At 36.7% G+C, this 15495-nt stretch overlaps 1 protein-coding gene across 24 annotated transcripts in view; it reads left to right on the top strand.

Moving 5' to 3' along the window:
• Positions 1-824: 824 nt before the first annotated feature.
• Positions 825-15495, top strand: part of camk2b2 (calcium/calmodulin-dependent protein kinase (CaM kinase) II beta 2) — a 74918-nt gene continuing 60247 nt past the window's right edge. For 8 of the 24 annotated variants that reach the window (XM_079861283.1, XM_079861295.1, XM_079861278.1 and 5 more), the window contains exons 1-2: positions 845-1120; positions 6508-6602. In XM_079861283.1, the coding sequence (XP_079717409.1) occupies positions 1059-1120; positions 6508-6602 (157 nt within the window). In that variant the 5' untranslated portion in view covers positions 845-1058. Of the gene's footprint in view, positions 1121-6507; positions 6603-15495 lie in introns of all 24 variants that reach the window. The other 16 variants (XM_079861289.1, XM_079861282.1, XM_079861287.1 and 13 more) reach the window with 3 other exon arrangements.

The raw sequence follows: 15495 nt of genomic DNA, 5'->3' as shown, positions 1-15495 counted from the left end.
AAAGTTCATAAAGAGATCATAAAATTAATCCATATGAATCAAGCGGTTTTGTACAAATTTTCTGAAGAGACTCAATCACTTTATATGATGAACAGATTGAATTTAGTCTTTTATTCACATAAACATTGATCACTGAAAATAAACAGAAGCTCAACCGAACCTGCTTGACGCACAAGAACAAACCTCTTGCAGAAGCTCAAACATGCTGCGTAACAAGAGAATGAACGTCATTGGTTCTTGCACATCAAGCAAACATGCTTGAGCTTTCATTTACCAAGCAAACATGCTTGAGCTTTCATTTACCACAACTGATGTGTGAGTTGATGAATGTTTATATGTGAATAAAAGCCTAAATTCAATTTGTTCATCATATAAATGTCTCTTCAGAAAATTTTGGGGAAAAAATAAAAGTTTTATGATCTCTTTATAAACTTTTTGAAGCATCAAAATTTTATTTGCGTAGCTGTCAATGGAGAAACAGAAATCTCTCAAATTTAATCAAAAAATATATTCATTTGTGTTCCGAAGATGAACGAAAATCTTGCGAGTTTGTAACGACATGAGGGTGGGGAATTAATGACAGAATTTTCATTTTTGGGTGAACTAACCCTTTATGTAAGACTTATTTATGGTGTAGTGCTAATGCATATAAGCCGGTATAATAAGCTTTGTGATAATGTAATGTAACCCTCATTGTTCTTTGTTTTGTCTCGGTATTTGTTACTGTTGTGTTTATCTTACAGAAAAAGGTATTGCAGGTGTAACGCCACAAGCAGAAGCTCCGCTGCGCCCTCCAGCGGTGACAGCGCGTCTCTCTCTCTCACACATACACACACACACAGACACAGCGGAAAACAAGTGCACTGCAGTTAAACGGCGCATTCGGTGAGAGGTCGGTAAAGCAGTCGAGCCTGCTCGTCGGCGAACCTCTCCCTCCCTCGAATATCCATATCCACGTTTAAGTTTTGCCCTGAAAATCCCGCAAGTCGAAGGCGCAGAAGCGTACAGTAGTGCTGGAAGTCAGCTCGGATATTGCCGCGAACGCTGAGGGCTGAGAAATGGCAACGACAACTTGCACGCGCTTCACCGACGAGTACCAGCTGTACGAAGAACTTGGAAAGTAAGATTTGCTTTCTCTGCTAGTGTTTGTGCATAACCCGAGTGTCTTATATTGATGCCACGCTTTATTAAATGTGCTAAAGCCCAGTAGAGATGTCAGGGAACATTAGAGAGAGTTGCGTTTAAATACTCCCACTACTCTTTAACTATTTATCATTGATAATAAACAAGAGAAATCTGGTGATCATTATGAGGATGTTGGATGCTTTTCGGCAATGGAATGCGTATCGATCAGTTTGGAAAGATAGAGCACTGTTGCATTTAATACTCTGTTATAGTGACTGTTTTCATATTTACTATATATGCACATCGACCAGGGCTTCGTTTTTCATGTTTTTTTTTTTTTTTTGTGGCACATTTGAACTCGATGCATCGTCAAGGAACATTAGAGGGAGTTGCATTCAAATACTCCCACTACTGTGTTTATTTGAAATTTGCTCGTAAATATAAGCCGTCAGAGGTTTGATTTGGAGAATATTGCATGTGTTGTGGTTCCTCTGGTGCATTTCATGCAGAATGCTCAGAGGAGCTGTCAGGAAACATTAGAGGGGAGTTGCATTTAAATACACCCACCACCACTGTGCATGTTACAGTGAATATTCCTATTCACACAGTCTCTGATCATAGAAATGAGCAAGCAGATGTTAATTCTGAGGAGGATTTTGCTGCATTTAATATGTAGAACTCAAAGAGAATCAAAAGAGTGCATTACTATTGAATCAAAGATCAGAAATATAAACAGTCAGAGCTAAATTTAGAGGATATTGCATGTTTGCAGCCCCTTTGAATGCACAGGGGAGCTTTTAAGACACGCAAAATGGAGTTGCATGGGACTATACAGATAAAAAACGTGAGGATATTGCATGTTTTGTGGCTCCACTTGTGCATTTCATGCAGAATTCTCAGATAAGCTGTCAGGAAATATTACAGTGATTCTTATCTCTGATCATAAAGCTATTGATTTGGTGGTTATGTTCAGGGTGATTTATATTTGAGAGTTTAATCAGGTCAACAGGTCGCAACATTGTATCTCCACATGGACGGTTGATATAATGTATTAAGAGTTGTCTGTTACAATGTATCATAAACTCTGGGAAGCAGTGAAGGGCCGCTACAATGTAACGTGTGACATTTGGAGCTGTGAGAGCTGCCCGGACGGCTGTTTGCTGTCTATAATCTGTGTGTGTGTGTGTGTGTGTGTGTGTGTGTGTGAGAGAGAGACATGCCTGCGGCCTGACGTTAGGAAATTATTTTACTCTCTCAGCGCCCCCCTCCTCCAGTCAGTCAGTAAGTATTGCGTTTCTTTCGCACAGTTTTCTCCTGAATTATTAACCGGCCCGTGTGTATCACCCACAGTCATAATAACACACAAATAGTAGTAGACAGATTTCTCTTTGAAACTTTTTCAACTTCTCTTTTTTTAATTTTTATAAATGCTCTGTAGCTTTCATTTTCAATTCATTTGAACCCAGTCCTCTCTCGCTGAGGAGAAACAGACATTTACAACTTTTGAGATGTGTTATATGTGTGATATTTCAATAGATCTTCACCATGCTTAGCTGAATATTTTACCACATCCTCAATTTGTGGTGGAGACATGCATTTTAGCCGTTACTTAACTTTCTTTAGTAGATATTTGTGCATATCATGTTTGTTATGTACAGTAGTGACCAAAAGTTATGTCTGGTCAAGGAAAATTGACATCTTCTCCCTTTATTCAAATATTATAAAAAAATTTGTTAAAGATTTTGTAAGCATATTGCGTAGTTAAATAAATTGTTTTATTTGTGATAATGCAATGAAATTGTGCTGACATAATTTTTGGTCAGGCTGTCATACAAAGAAATTAACACATGCACACAAAAAAAACCAAGAGAGAACCAACAGAATATTATGTTTTAGTCAATGAACGCATTTGCCTGTGAGCATTTTCTTTTGCATAGTAAAATAAAACCAAATAATTTTGTCAGATAAATAACTTAACCAAGTTTAGTGTTTTGGTCTTCCCTCATATTTAAAATATTTAAAATATATTAAATATTTTGACGATTTAATCAAACTTGTAGGGTCATTAAAAACAAATATCTCACTTTTGGCCACTACTATATCGAAATTTTTAAGAAATTTTCTTGTCTTGAGTAGCAAATCATCATATTAGAATGATTTCTGATGGATCATGTGACACTGAAGACTGGAGTAATGATGCTAAAAATTCAGCTTTCATCACAGGAATAATTTACATTTGAAAATATGTTCAAATAGAAAAGAGTTATTTTAAGTTGAAATAATACTTTGCAATATTACTATATTTTCGATATAAATAATTATTTATTATTATATTATGAGTTGAATAACTTCCAACTCATCTCGACATGACTTGTCAGTCCAAAGTTGCGGTGTGTTTTGCGTAGTTGTTGTTTGTGAGTGTGTTTTCTGCTGTTGAACCTGAGTAGATCAGTGGTTTGGTCTTCCTGACAGGCCGACAGCAGTAAATCAGCTCAGTGTCTCCGCTGAGACGCCAGCGCTAGTGAAACACGTTTGCTAACAGAGCGGCAGACAGACGCGGCTCCAGTCCTTCATGAGGTCAAAGGTGAACGGACGGCTCACGCTTGTGACACGCTTTGACCTTCTGCTTTATTAGTTGAGAAGTTTCCATTCTTCTTATCGGAGTGAAGAACATCATGTGTTGTTTTCCTCACATTGACAAGCAGTGTTTTATGAAATGAATTACGAAACATGATATTAGTTGTTGACGAGTATATTGGATTATATGTGGGGTTTTCTAATTATCGTATTGGCTGATACGTTTTTCATTTTAGTCGATAAGTGTCATAAGCAAGACCTCTATTTTAACAGAGCTGATATTCTTTAAAAGTAAATACTAACATAATTGAGTAAATAGTATGCAAATTAATATAATTTTAGCAATTGATATGCTCGTGTTATTTACAGTATTTAAATCAAATAGTGTGGTTATAACAGTGAACCATCTCATTACATTATATATTAATATGCTTTATATATTAATATGCTCATGTTAATATGCTGACCTTACTGCAATTCAGATGGTAATACCATTGTATTTAGATTCAGGATGCAAAATACATATATATCAATATATATACAAATATATATATATATATATATATATATATATCAGCTTTTTTTAGATCTTTAAATTTATATGTGTTGTTTGAGATTGTATATTTGCCAAAATTGTATATTTAATTGCACTAACAAAGTTACTATTTAAAAAAAACTTGAATAACTGTTAAATCTAATATTTAGCAAATATTAAAATAAATATCCTTTTTTTTCATACTGTAAATTATCATGTTTTGATGCCTTCATTAACTTTTAGCTGATTTTTACTTTTTAGTGTTTTATTTTTCATTTATTCACACAAAATATTCTACAATTTTATCCCAAACATTTTATCAGTCAAAACATCAAAAGATTATAAGCTTATTGTTTTCAGTCATAATTTTAATATTCATCACTAATTTACATGGTGCTCCATGGTTTTACCATCTTGAAAATGTCCAAAAACAAAGCATTCCCATGTTACCATATCCAAACGTCACGGTAAAATCTTTTTTTTAAAAATGTATGATCGACATTTGGATGTTTTGAATGACGATCTACGTTGAATGATGCCCAAAATCATCCAGTCTTCGTTTCTTCTAGTGCGCTAGCCAAGCGAACCGTGCGCAGGTGATTTGCCTGAGGTCACAGAGGGGCATATGGTCTGTTTTTATCACATGTTAACATCACATGGATGTTTCCAAGGGCATTTGAGCCTGTCGGTGAGGGGCGGGAAGTCACGGATCCGACTTCATCTGTTCAGAGCGTCTGCTTGAGACATTCTAAGTGTGTTGTGTAACTGTAACAAGGTGTGCTAAAATTAGCTGGTAAGGAATGACATCAGACCATTATCACAACTGTCTCAAGTGATTTGTTTTTTTTAATGCAGGTCTTTCTGAAAATAGACCCAAGAAGGCTGTTGATAGACAGCGTGTGCTCTACATTTTGTTCCCATGTGAATATTATGAATATTTGTGCATCAGACACCTACATGTTGTGTTTTGTTGTGACTCTGTTGATGCTTTTGGTAAAGAAGATGTGTGCATAACAGTTGTTCTTAAAGAGGCTGTATTATGCCCCATAAAGTCTGCTAGAATAGGTTTTCAAAAACACCTTATTTTCCCCATGTTTGATATTATTGCAGCACCTCTCTTTCCAGTCTGTCAGTAACGTTCTGTTTAGTTCCGGTCTCTATGAAACCCCTCCTCCCAAAAAGTACAATTGATTCTGATTGGTTGGCTGGGTCAGTGTGTTGTGATTGGTCAACCATTTCGAGCGTGTTTAGCGAAATGTCACACCCCTTACCATAACCGCAAGTTTCATCACACTACTAAACTCAACCAGGCCCCGCCCCTTATTATTTTTGCATGTGTCTTGAGCGGGAATTATTTTGTGACGTGTTTGTTCCCGGAAGAAAAGTCAAGACTACAATGGAGGCATTTCATGGAGTCCAGAAACAGTAGACGCGTTTCCATTACAGATTTGCGCAAAACTTTTGCGATTTATTTCTAAATGTCGACAAAAAACTATTGCGAAATGACGGTGTTTCCATTAACCGATGTTATGCGAATAAAACTTAATTTTTTCCTCTCACGAGAAGTAAAATCATTCCAAAAACCATGGCAATGGACGTTGGTAGTTTTATGTACTATATCCCAGCCACTGCACTAGCCATTATTATTAATCGAAGGAGATGTATGTGTGTTTTCCAAGCATTAATGGTAAGGAACGACCCTTATTATACTTGTGAGCGGCACATATGAGGTGTTTCTGGGTGTTTCTCCCTCAGATCTGCTTCAAGGTCTTGATTGTGGCATATATTTGAGGTTTAGAATCCATTATTCCTGTAATTCTTTTGTCTCATATGAATTTAATAAAGAACTCTGTCTCGTATTCTGTCCAAACACACCGCGTCATCTACGTCAGGTGACTTGTAAATGCGCAAATACTGTTTCCATTGCAGTTTTGCAAAATATTTCTTTTTCGAATTGCCTGAAAAACCACCTCATGCGAGCGTAAAAACTTTTTTGCGATAAATGGGAGTTTCCATTGGCCGTATTTTCAATTCACAATTTCAATTTGCGCAATTTGAAGGGTACTGGAAACGCAGCTAGTGACACTGATATAGAGAATAACTCCCGCTCGAGGGACTTTGTGCTTTGCAGACCCTTTTCATGCTCAAACAGCAACATTACACACTAAAGAAAGATGAACATGTGAAGGGTTTTGGAGGGTTCTTCAAGTTCAGCGGTGTATCTGCAGATCTTCTGAGCTGTTGTGTTTTTCTCTCGTCTGTTTCTTCAGGGGGGCCTTCTCAGTCGTGCGACGCTGTGTCAAGCTGTGCACGGGCCAAGAGCATGCTGCCAAAATCATCAACACCAAAAAGCTTTCGGCAAGAGGTAAATCATGACTGCTGGAAAATGTTTTTGGGCAGGGAAAAGGGGGTTGGTTTGCAATTAGAGCTGGGCGATATGGCTAAAAAACCTGTGGATATTTTTCAGTTGTACCTTAATATTTATGTATTGTGCACTGACATGGCTAAAAATTCTGGTTTTGTTTGAAGCAAACAGCTTGAAATTATTTAAAATATTTAATGTAAGAAATGAAATACTTCTCTTACATAAAAAATGCAATTTATTTGCATTAAAATCATCACAATATTTGATATTCATTTGGGCTGTCAGAATGAATACAATAATGCATACGATACATTTTTTCAGTTTAACGCGTAATAAATATTTGACGCAATTAACACAAGATCCGTTTTTTCATCATCCTTTGGCTGCGTTACAATATATGATCACACTTTCATTCATTCAACTGCTTTTAAACCATTTAAGCGCAATAAGACGCAATAAAAAAGAAGTTAAATCTGTACTGGTGCGCTGTCTGTGAAGCGGCTCTTTGTGAACAAACATTTGAAACGCGCACAGAAATCCACTTCAGACAGCGCGCCAGCGCCGCATTGAGTTCACTTTCATGCTTGAATGGACAAAAACGGAGCCAAAATGCTCCTTTTGTCGAGTATCCTCATACGCACAGTCTTAAATTAGTTAAATAAAGTGTTAAATGAGTGTAAAGAATTGTGAGGCCATGGTATATGTGTCAGATCTTAAAGTGACAGCAGCCTAATAATCCTGTCATTAATGTTAATCAAAGAACAAAAGACAAAGAGATAATCACACACTGCTCTTGACTGAATAACTTTTATAGCTTTAATAAGGATTAATCTATATTTAATTTATAATTTATGCAGTAAAGACTGTGAAGTGTTTGATAACTTTATTCAATTTCTGTATATTTCCTACCTGTTAGATCAAATATTTAAAATATGCTGTCTTTATGTTGGTTTTTTATGTTGTTTCTACATTAATTTGGAGATTAACTGTGAAATTATTACAATATAAAAATATATTAAATGTTAGGTGTGATTAATCGTGATTATTACAATAAAAAGGTGCGATTAATAAGTAAAAATGTTTCAGTCGATTGACAGCCCTAATCATATATTCAGAGTACACTACTGTTCTGAAGTTTGGGGTCGGTAAGATTTTAAAATTGTTTTTAAAAGAAGTTTCTTATGCTCACACTGCTTCACTTATTTGATCAAAGTAAAAACAGAAATATTTTGAAAATATTTTGAAATTTTCTTTTTGAATATATTTTAAAATATAATTTATTCCTGTGATCAAAGCTGAATTTTCAGCATCATTACTCCAGTTTTCAGTGTCACATGATCCTTCAGAAATCATTCTAATATGCTGATTTGATGCTCAAGAAACTTACTATTATTATCATTATTGAAAACAGCTGTGCTGCTTAATTTTTGTGGACATTTTTTTCAAGATTTTTTTTTTCAAGAACAATTATTTGAAATAGAAATCTTTTCTTACATTATAAATGTCTCACATTTGATAATGCATCCTTGCTGAATAAAAGTATAATTTCTTAACTTACTCTCCCCAAACATTTGAATGATGTGTATTCTGAATAAGTCAAAATATATAAAAAAAAAACCTAGTTTATGCCAAATTCCATGTTTACTATGGTACAAATATAGTACATTTTTGCCGTTTTTCGGAGACAGTGGTGGCTAGTATCAAGTGACCACAGTTTTACAATGCTAAACTAATTATGGGTGCATGGATGAGTTTAAATGACTAGGCGAATATAAAGATGTCAGCGCTTGTAGTTGACATGTTTGTTGTGGTGCTGTGTGATATTTTGGGAGAACAGGCCTGTGTGTGTGTTTTGGGAAATGTTGGCGCACAAGGGCAATCATACGGTCTGCAGGTCATCACAGGCAGCCTGACCGTTTGGCACACCACAGACAAGAGCGTGTCTGTGCGGCCAACATGCCAAGAGCACAGGATTCATCTCCCCACAGAGCGCAGACATACGTGTACATGCTCGAACACACACCCACGCTGGTGCGGAGGGGCTTCACTTCTCAACTACTCAAACACAAGAGGCTTTTGTTTGACTGTTTGAGAGCTGCGCTTCTGCTGCCATCCTCAAACAAAGCAATGCCACACTTCAAGTGGAAAGATTTCAGATTGCCGCCTTGTCATCGCTGCTGTTGTTTTGACTCAGCTTTTGACCACATCTGACACCTCACTGACGCCCATGCAATGATTCGTTTTCAGTGTATTCGTATTATTGTGGTTTGCAATGGAAACAGGGTTTAAATGTCATGCAAAGGCAATGCCAGTGCTGAAAGAGTTAATGCAAAATGTGGCAAGTTAAAACTGGAGCAAATGTGGGGGGCGGGGCCAGGGTTGGGTGATTGACACAGAGAGCAGCCAATGACTACGCAGCTCCCTTCCTCAAGAAGGATTCTCTTATTACGCAATTTACCCTTTTCAGACTGTTAAGACATGTTTCCACTCTTATTAACCTCGAAAATTGAGCAAAGCTGTTTTAAATTTTCACTTTAAGTCGGCGACGCCGTGATACAGAAGTTGCAGTACTCTTTTCTTACCTATTGTGATGCATATCCGAGTGAAACGGCTTTTCGAACAAGGAAAAAATGTAGAGTGGGACTTGATTTTGCACATTGGGAATTGATTGGATGGATGTGGTTTTCTATTGGTGGATCTCATGTGAATGACAGGTTGCCCCGCCCTCACGCCAGAAAACACATCATCAGAGAGAGAAGAGAAAAGATGTCTCTGCAAGAGGGAGGCGAAGCTATTTTGATTAAAGATTACGAGGCACATGAATGAAAAAAAATATGACGTGCATGGATATATAATTTATAATAAATACTGCAATATTCCATAAAAAACAAGAATGGTCAATTTTGATTTCATAGTGACTTTAAAGGGTTAGTTCACCCAAAAATGAAAATTCTGTCAGTAATTACTCACCCTCATGTTGTTTCAACCCCGTAAGACTTCGATTCAGCTAGTAGATCTACATGTGTCATTATGAAGCTCAAGTCAGTTCAAGTTTGGTTTCATCCAACGGTATAAGTGCAAAACGATAATAAAACACAATGTATAGTATTATAAATGTATATTAAAGGGTTAGTTCATCTAAAAATGTAAATTCTGTCAGTAATTACTCACCCTCATGTTGTTCCAACCCCGTAAGACTTTCGTTCATCTTCAGAACACACATTAAGATATTTTTGATTAAATCTGAGAGCTGTCTCACTCCTTCATAGACTTCTCTGTAATTGTATTCTGCTGGCCCAGAAAGTTAGTAAAGACAATGTTTAAAATAGTCCAAGTGACTCCAGTGGCTCAAACTTAAGTTTATCAAGCGACGAGAATACTTTCAATGCGCAAAATCCCCAAAAAATAATGACTTTATTCAACTATTAATTTTCCTCTGTGTGGGCCTGAGTGAGTTCACGTAGTGTAACAGCGCAGCGTTTCTGTGTTGTACGTCAGAACATAGGCTCACTATTGGCCAGCATCACACACATCACACACATGACCAGCGTCGGCCAATAGTGAGCTTGCATTCTGACGTACAACCCAGAAGCGCTGCGCTGTTACACTACGTGAACTCACTCAGGCCCACACAGAGGAAAATTAATAGTTGAATAAAGTCATTATTTTAGTTTTTTTTTTGCACACAAACAAGTTTTCTCGTCGCTTGATAAACTTAAGGTTGAGCCACTGTAGTCACTTGGACTATTTTAAACATTGTCTTTACTAGCTTTCTGGGCCGGCAAGTTTCGATCCCATAGAAGCCTATGGAGGAGTGAGCCAACTCTCAGATTTAATCAAAAATATCTTAATTTGTGTTCTGAAGATGAACGAAAGTCTTACGGGGTTGGAACAACATGAGGGTGAGTAATTACTGACAGAATTTACATTTTTAGATGAACTAACCCTTTAATATACATTTATAATACTATACATTTTGTTTTATTATCGTTTTGCACTGATACTGTTGGATGAAACCAAACTTGAATTGCCTTGAGCTTCATAATGACACGTGTAGATCTACTAGCTGAATCGACTCTTTTATAATTGATGAGTTTTGCTACATCAACAGTTATTGAATTGATGCTGGATAATGACACTTGCCTTTTGTAGAGCTGCTTCATATCTGAATCAAACTCGTTTCATAATTGGTGAACTTTACAGTTATTGAACTGAACTGAATTGAGCTGAATAATATTGTTTTGTAAGAGCAGATTGAATTTTGTCTCCTATTTGATGAAGTTTGCATTACTGATTCTGTAAAGCTGCATTGAAACCATCTGTATTGTATAAAGCCCTATATAAATAAAGGTGATTTGACTTTGTGTGAGTGTTTCTAATACAACAGCTGAGGGATTTGACATTTCTTCTGACCACTCTTGATAAAAAAATGTTTCCTCTTTTGGAAAAATCATAAATGCTATCGCTATTCGTTTGCTTTTGGATCAAATGGGAAGGCATGATTGATTTTTGTTGGAGTTTCCGTTCACCACTGTAGAAGTTTACTCAACTATGACGACTTCCACTTTTAAGGACCTGTAAATGTGAAAAGAATCCATAAGAGCTGCTTTGGGAAGTTGTGATTTGCTGTGAATACTTTGTGCATGATCGCAGCAGCACCTGCAATGCAGCATGAAGTTGACCTGGATTTACCCGAGTGTCACACACACACACACACATGCGGCTCTGGAGCGTTTAGCATGACTGAACCCGCTAGGTTGATCAGGGATATCGACTCAGTGATTATTTCCAATTATAACAACCTACCACTGGGATAAATACTGGGGAAAATAACAATTGTTTGAGCTGTTATAGTTTCTAACAGGCCTATTATCCTGCCATGCTTCTGTGGATGCAACCGTGAGCACAGTTGCATGTGATTGCACACAGTTGGTGTGTGTACAACGCACATTATCTTTCATTTACCTCTTGGTGGATTTTATTTGCATCAAAATTGCTTGTATTTAGTTTGCATTTTGTTGTAATATGTTCTTTACGTATGGTAAATGATTGTGATGTTTCTCATTTGTAAGTCGCTTTGGGTTAAAGCATCTGCTAAATGTACTATGAATCAATTCCCGATGGATAGAATCAAGTCCTGGCCTATATATTTTCTTGTTGAATTTCCAGTTTTAAGGCAGAACGATTAATCAAAGTCAATTCTGCTCCACTCCAAGTTTGCATCGCTTATAAACTTGCATTTGGGAAGTTTGGGCATCTGTCTTCCTAAACTTGTAAGGAGAAGCACTTTTAAACTTTTAAATAACAGAAGAGAAGCATTGGCTGGTCCAGCCTGAAAAATGCTTTTTTTTTTAATGATTTGAGCATTTTGGAAACAATTTATGAGGCAGTTGTCAGATTTCATTGGTGACTTCATATATGAAATTTAATCATGAGCTTGGTGAACAACTTTGGAGAATTTGATTGATGTTTCGCCATTCAAAGAGATGATTGCAATAGCTGCCTTAGAGGCGTTTCAAAGATGGCCGCCGAGTGAAATGACTTGCCTGAAAGGGAGGGACTTTGGTAAAACCTGGTTTTTTTTGTTTTGTTTTTTTCAAAGCTTTAAAGGATAACTCACGCCAAATTGCAACCTAGGCTATTTTTATTAATCTACCCGAGTCAAACATTTGTGTAAAAGCATAATTAGAATGGAAACGCCACTTTTAAGTTTGACCGTATTTTCGTTTTCGGTCAAAATGCCTTTTGAAGTGCTAGGGGCACTACAGTGATAGCATCAAAATCGCTATTTTTAAAACACTGAGAAGGCTCGACACAACATGAAACTGTGCTTGAAGTATCACCAGGGGCTCTACACGAGCTCCAGCATTGAGAACATTGTTTGTGTACACAAAGTTTACTAAAAAGAAAGGTTTTGTACGACTCACTTTATCAGTCAGTGTTTCCGGTGGCTGGAATTTTGTCAGTCAAAAGTAGTCGATCTCCGAATGCAACGTAATGAACTGACTCCATATGAGGAAATGTCATGAACTTGTAATTCCAATGAAAAGCATGATAACTTAGACACTTAGCTCATGGCAATATCTATTCAATAATAATAATAATTTATATGGAAACAAGCTTTAGGAGCTTTCCATCTTTACTCTCCTCATATTACGTTGCATTCGGAGATCGACTACTTTTGACTGACAAAATTCCAGTCACCGGAAACACTAACTGATAAAGTGAGTCATACAAAACCTTTCTTTTTAGTAAACTTTGTGTACACAAACAATGTAGTCAATGCTCGAGTTCATGTGTAGAGCCTCTGGAGATACTTCGAGCACAGTTTTATGTTGTGTCGAGCCTTCTTAGTGATTTAAAAATAGCGATTTTGATGCTATCACTGTAGTGCCCCATGCACTCCCATTCAAAAGGCATTTTGACCTAAAACAAAAATACGGTCAATCTTAAAAGTGGCGTTCCATTCTAATTATGCTTTTACATGAATGTTTGACTCGGGTAGATTAACAAAAATAGCCTAGGTTGCAATTTGGCGTGAGTTACCCTTTAAAGGCTCCCTGTGGTTTTCTGCCAAAATAAAAGCTTGATAGTTTAACGTTTAAAAATTAAGAAATCAAGACATTTATAAATGCCATAAATGTTAGTGCTGTAGTTTTATAGTTTTACTCTAAAATATTTTTTTTCTTACTTGTTTTTTTTATTTCACAGTAAAATATTGATATATAAGCACAAAAATGATTGTGCAACTCTACAAACAGGCACAGTAAAACCTGGAGCTTTTCTTTCCATTCCCATTTATATCGCAAGTGCAATTTCTATCAGAACAAAACCCAATTAGATGTTTTCTCCCCCTAACTGTGCAGCCCTGTCCCGTTTCGCTCAGAAATATGTCACATTATGGGAAAACGGCTTGGGAATGCTATTTCATGAGTTGATTTACATATTTATGGGATTTAGGGGGTACATTTAAAATGACAGAAGAGTTACAGCAACAAAAACCTCTTCAATTCTAAATGTTAGATGAGACATTTGTGAGTGTGTTTTTTTTTTTACTAACATAACTTGAGAGAATGCATCTTTAATCCCCATACCTGATGTGAGTGATGTGAACAGGCCAGTGTACTGTAGCTGTGGCGTGCGGTTCGTTACTGTAGTCTGATCGGATGGAGTGTTTCTCTCGGCAGGGTCTGGTGCTCTTTGCTGCAGAGGCGTTTTGTGGTGTTTGGGTGTCAGCATTCTCACAGCTTCACACCAGTCACTCCGCTCAATGTGACAACTTCTCGAGCTGTTGTGTGTGTGTGTGTGGATTTTTTTTTGGTGTGTTTGGGAGGGTTGCAGAGAGGCCTCAATTAGGTTCTGTAAACCGACTATAGCTTCAATAGCAATTTAAATGGCTCATATAATGCAATTTTTTTTTTTTTTTGGGAGCATCTTTATTTTATTTACACACAGAAATTGGTAGGTCTATTAGTCAAATCTGTTTACTTTAGCAATCTTTTTTTGTTTTTTTATTTTTTTTTATAATGCATTTTTTAATGTAATTGCATTTCGTCCCTGAGGTCTACTTAAAGGACAAGTTCGGTATTTTACACTTAAAGCCCTGTTTACAGATCGTTTCTGATGAAATAGAACGGTTAAGATAAAATTTTGGACAAATGCTGCTGTCCCGAGAATGTTAGGTTTCTTTCGCTTTCCCCCCCACCAGTAGACTGGGTGTATAGGTGCACTCGAACACTCCTTCCTAAAACACATTAAACTTTCGTTTACAAAGATGTGAAACTCACCGAGTGGTCAGGGGTGTCCACATGATATGCTCACACAAAAATCGCTGCAAAATATGCTTTCCAACAGGTGTTTTACCATTCGTTGTAAAACTGTGGACCTATTTTTCCAAACGCCTCACACCCGAACTTCTTCCGTTGAGAGCTTGAATAATAGACACCCCAGCCCAGTTGGTGGCGATAATGCACCTTTGCAAGCAAACCACTGGCATTTCATTGTTTGCGATCCGCCGTAAAAAAAAAAAAAAAAAAAAACACGAAGAAGAAGAAAACTACCCCTGAACCCCATTTCAGTTTCCGCGCAGAGTAATACCGTACCTCACAGCACATCCAATGCAAGTCAATGGAGGAGACAAAAACTACGATAAAACCTGTTGGAAAGCATATTTTGCAGCGATTTTTGTGTGAGCATATCATGTGGACACCCCTGACCACTCGGTGAGTTTCACATCTTTGTAAACGAAAGTTTAATGTGTTTTAGGAAGGAGTGTTCGAGTGCACCTACACACCCAGTCTACTGGTGTTTGGGAAAGCGAAAGAAACCTAAAATTCTCGGGACAGCAGCATTTGTCCAAAATTTTATCTTAACCGTTCTATTTCATCAGAAACGATCTGTAAACAGGGCTTTAAGTGTAAAATACCGAACTTGTCCTTTAATCTACACTACTGTTCAAAAGTAAAAGCAGTTCTTTAAAACTTTAATCAAAGAAAGAATTTTTTAAAATCATGGTTTCCTCAAAAATATTAAGCAGCACAATTGTTTTTAACATTGATAATAATACTAAATATTTCTTGAGCATTAAATCAGCATATTAGAATGATTTCTGAAGGATCATGTGACACTGAAGACTGGAGTAATGATGCTGAAAATTCAGCTTTGATCACAGGAATAAATCACATTTTAAAATACAATAAAAGTTATATTATACAATATTGCTTTTTTTAAACTGTTTTTGGTCAAATAAATGCATAAGAGACTTCTTTCAAAAACATTACAAAAATCTTCCTGACCTCAAACTTTTAAACGTTACTGTATTGAATCGTGACTGTTTTGAATGGAATGGGACTGGGGTAAAGACATGTTATTAAATATTCTCTTGTTGTACAAC

This window comes from Squalius cephalus, assembly GCF_949319135.1.
Source record: "Squalius cephalus genome assembly, chromosome: 24".
In the NCBI taxonomy this organism is placed as follows: Eukaryota; Metazoa; Chordata; class Actinopteri; order Cypriniformes; family Leuciscidae; genus Squalius; species Squalius cephalus.
The sequence above is the reverse complement of the archived record's forward strand: the minus strand, read 5'-3'. Positions and strand labels throughout refer to the sequence as shown.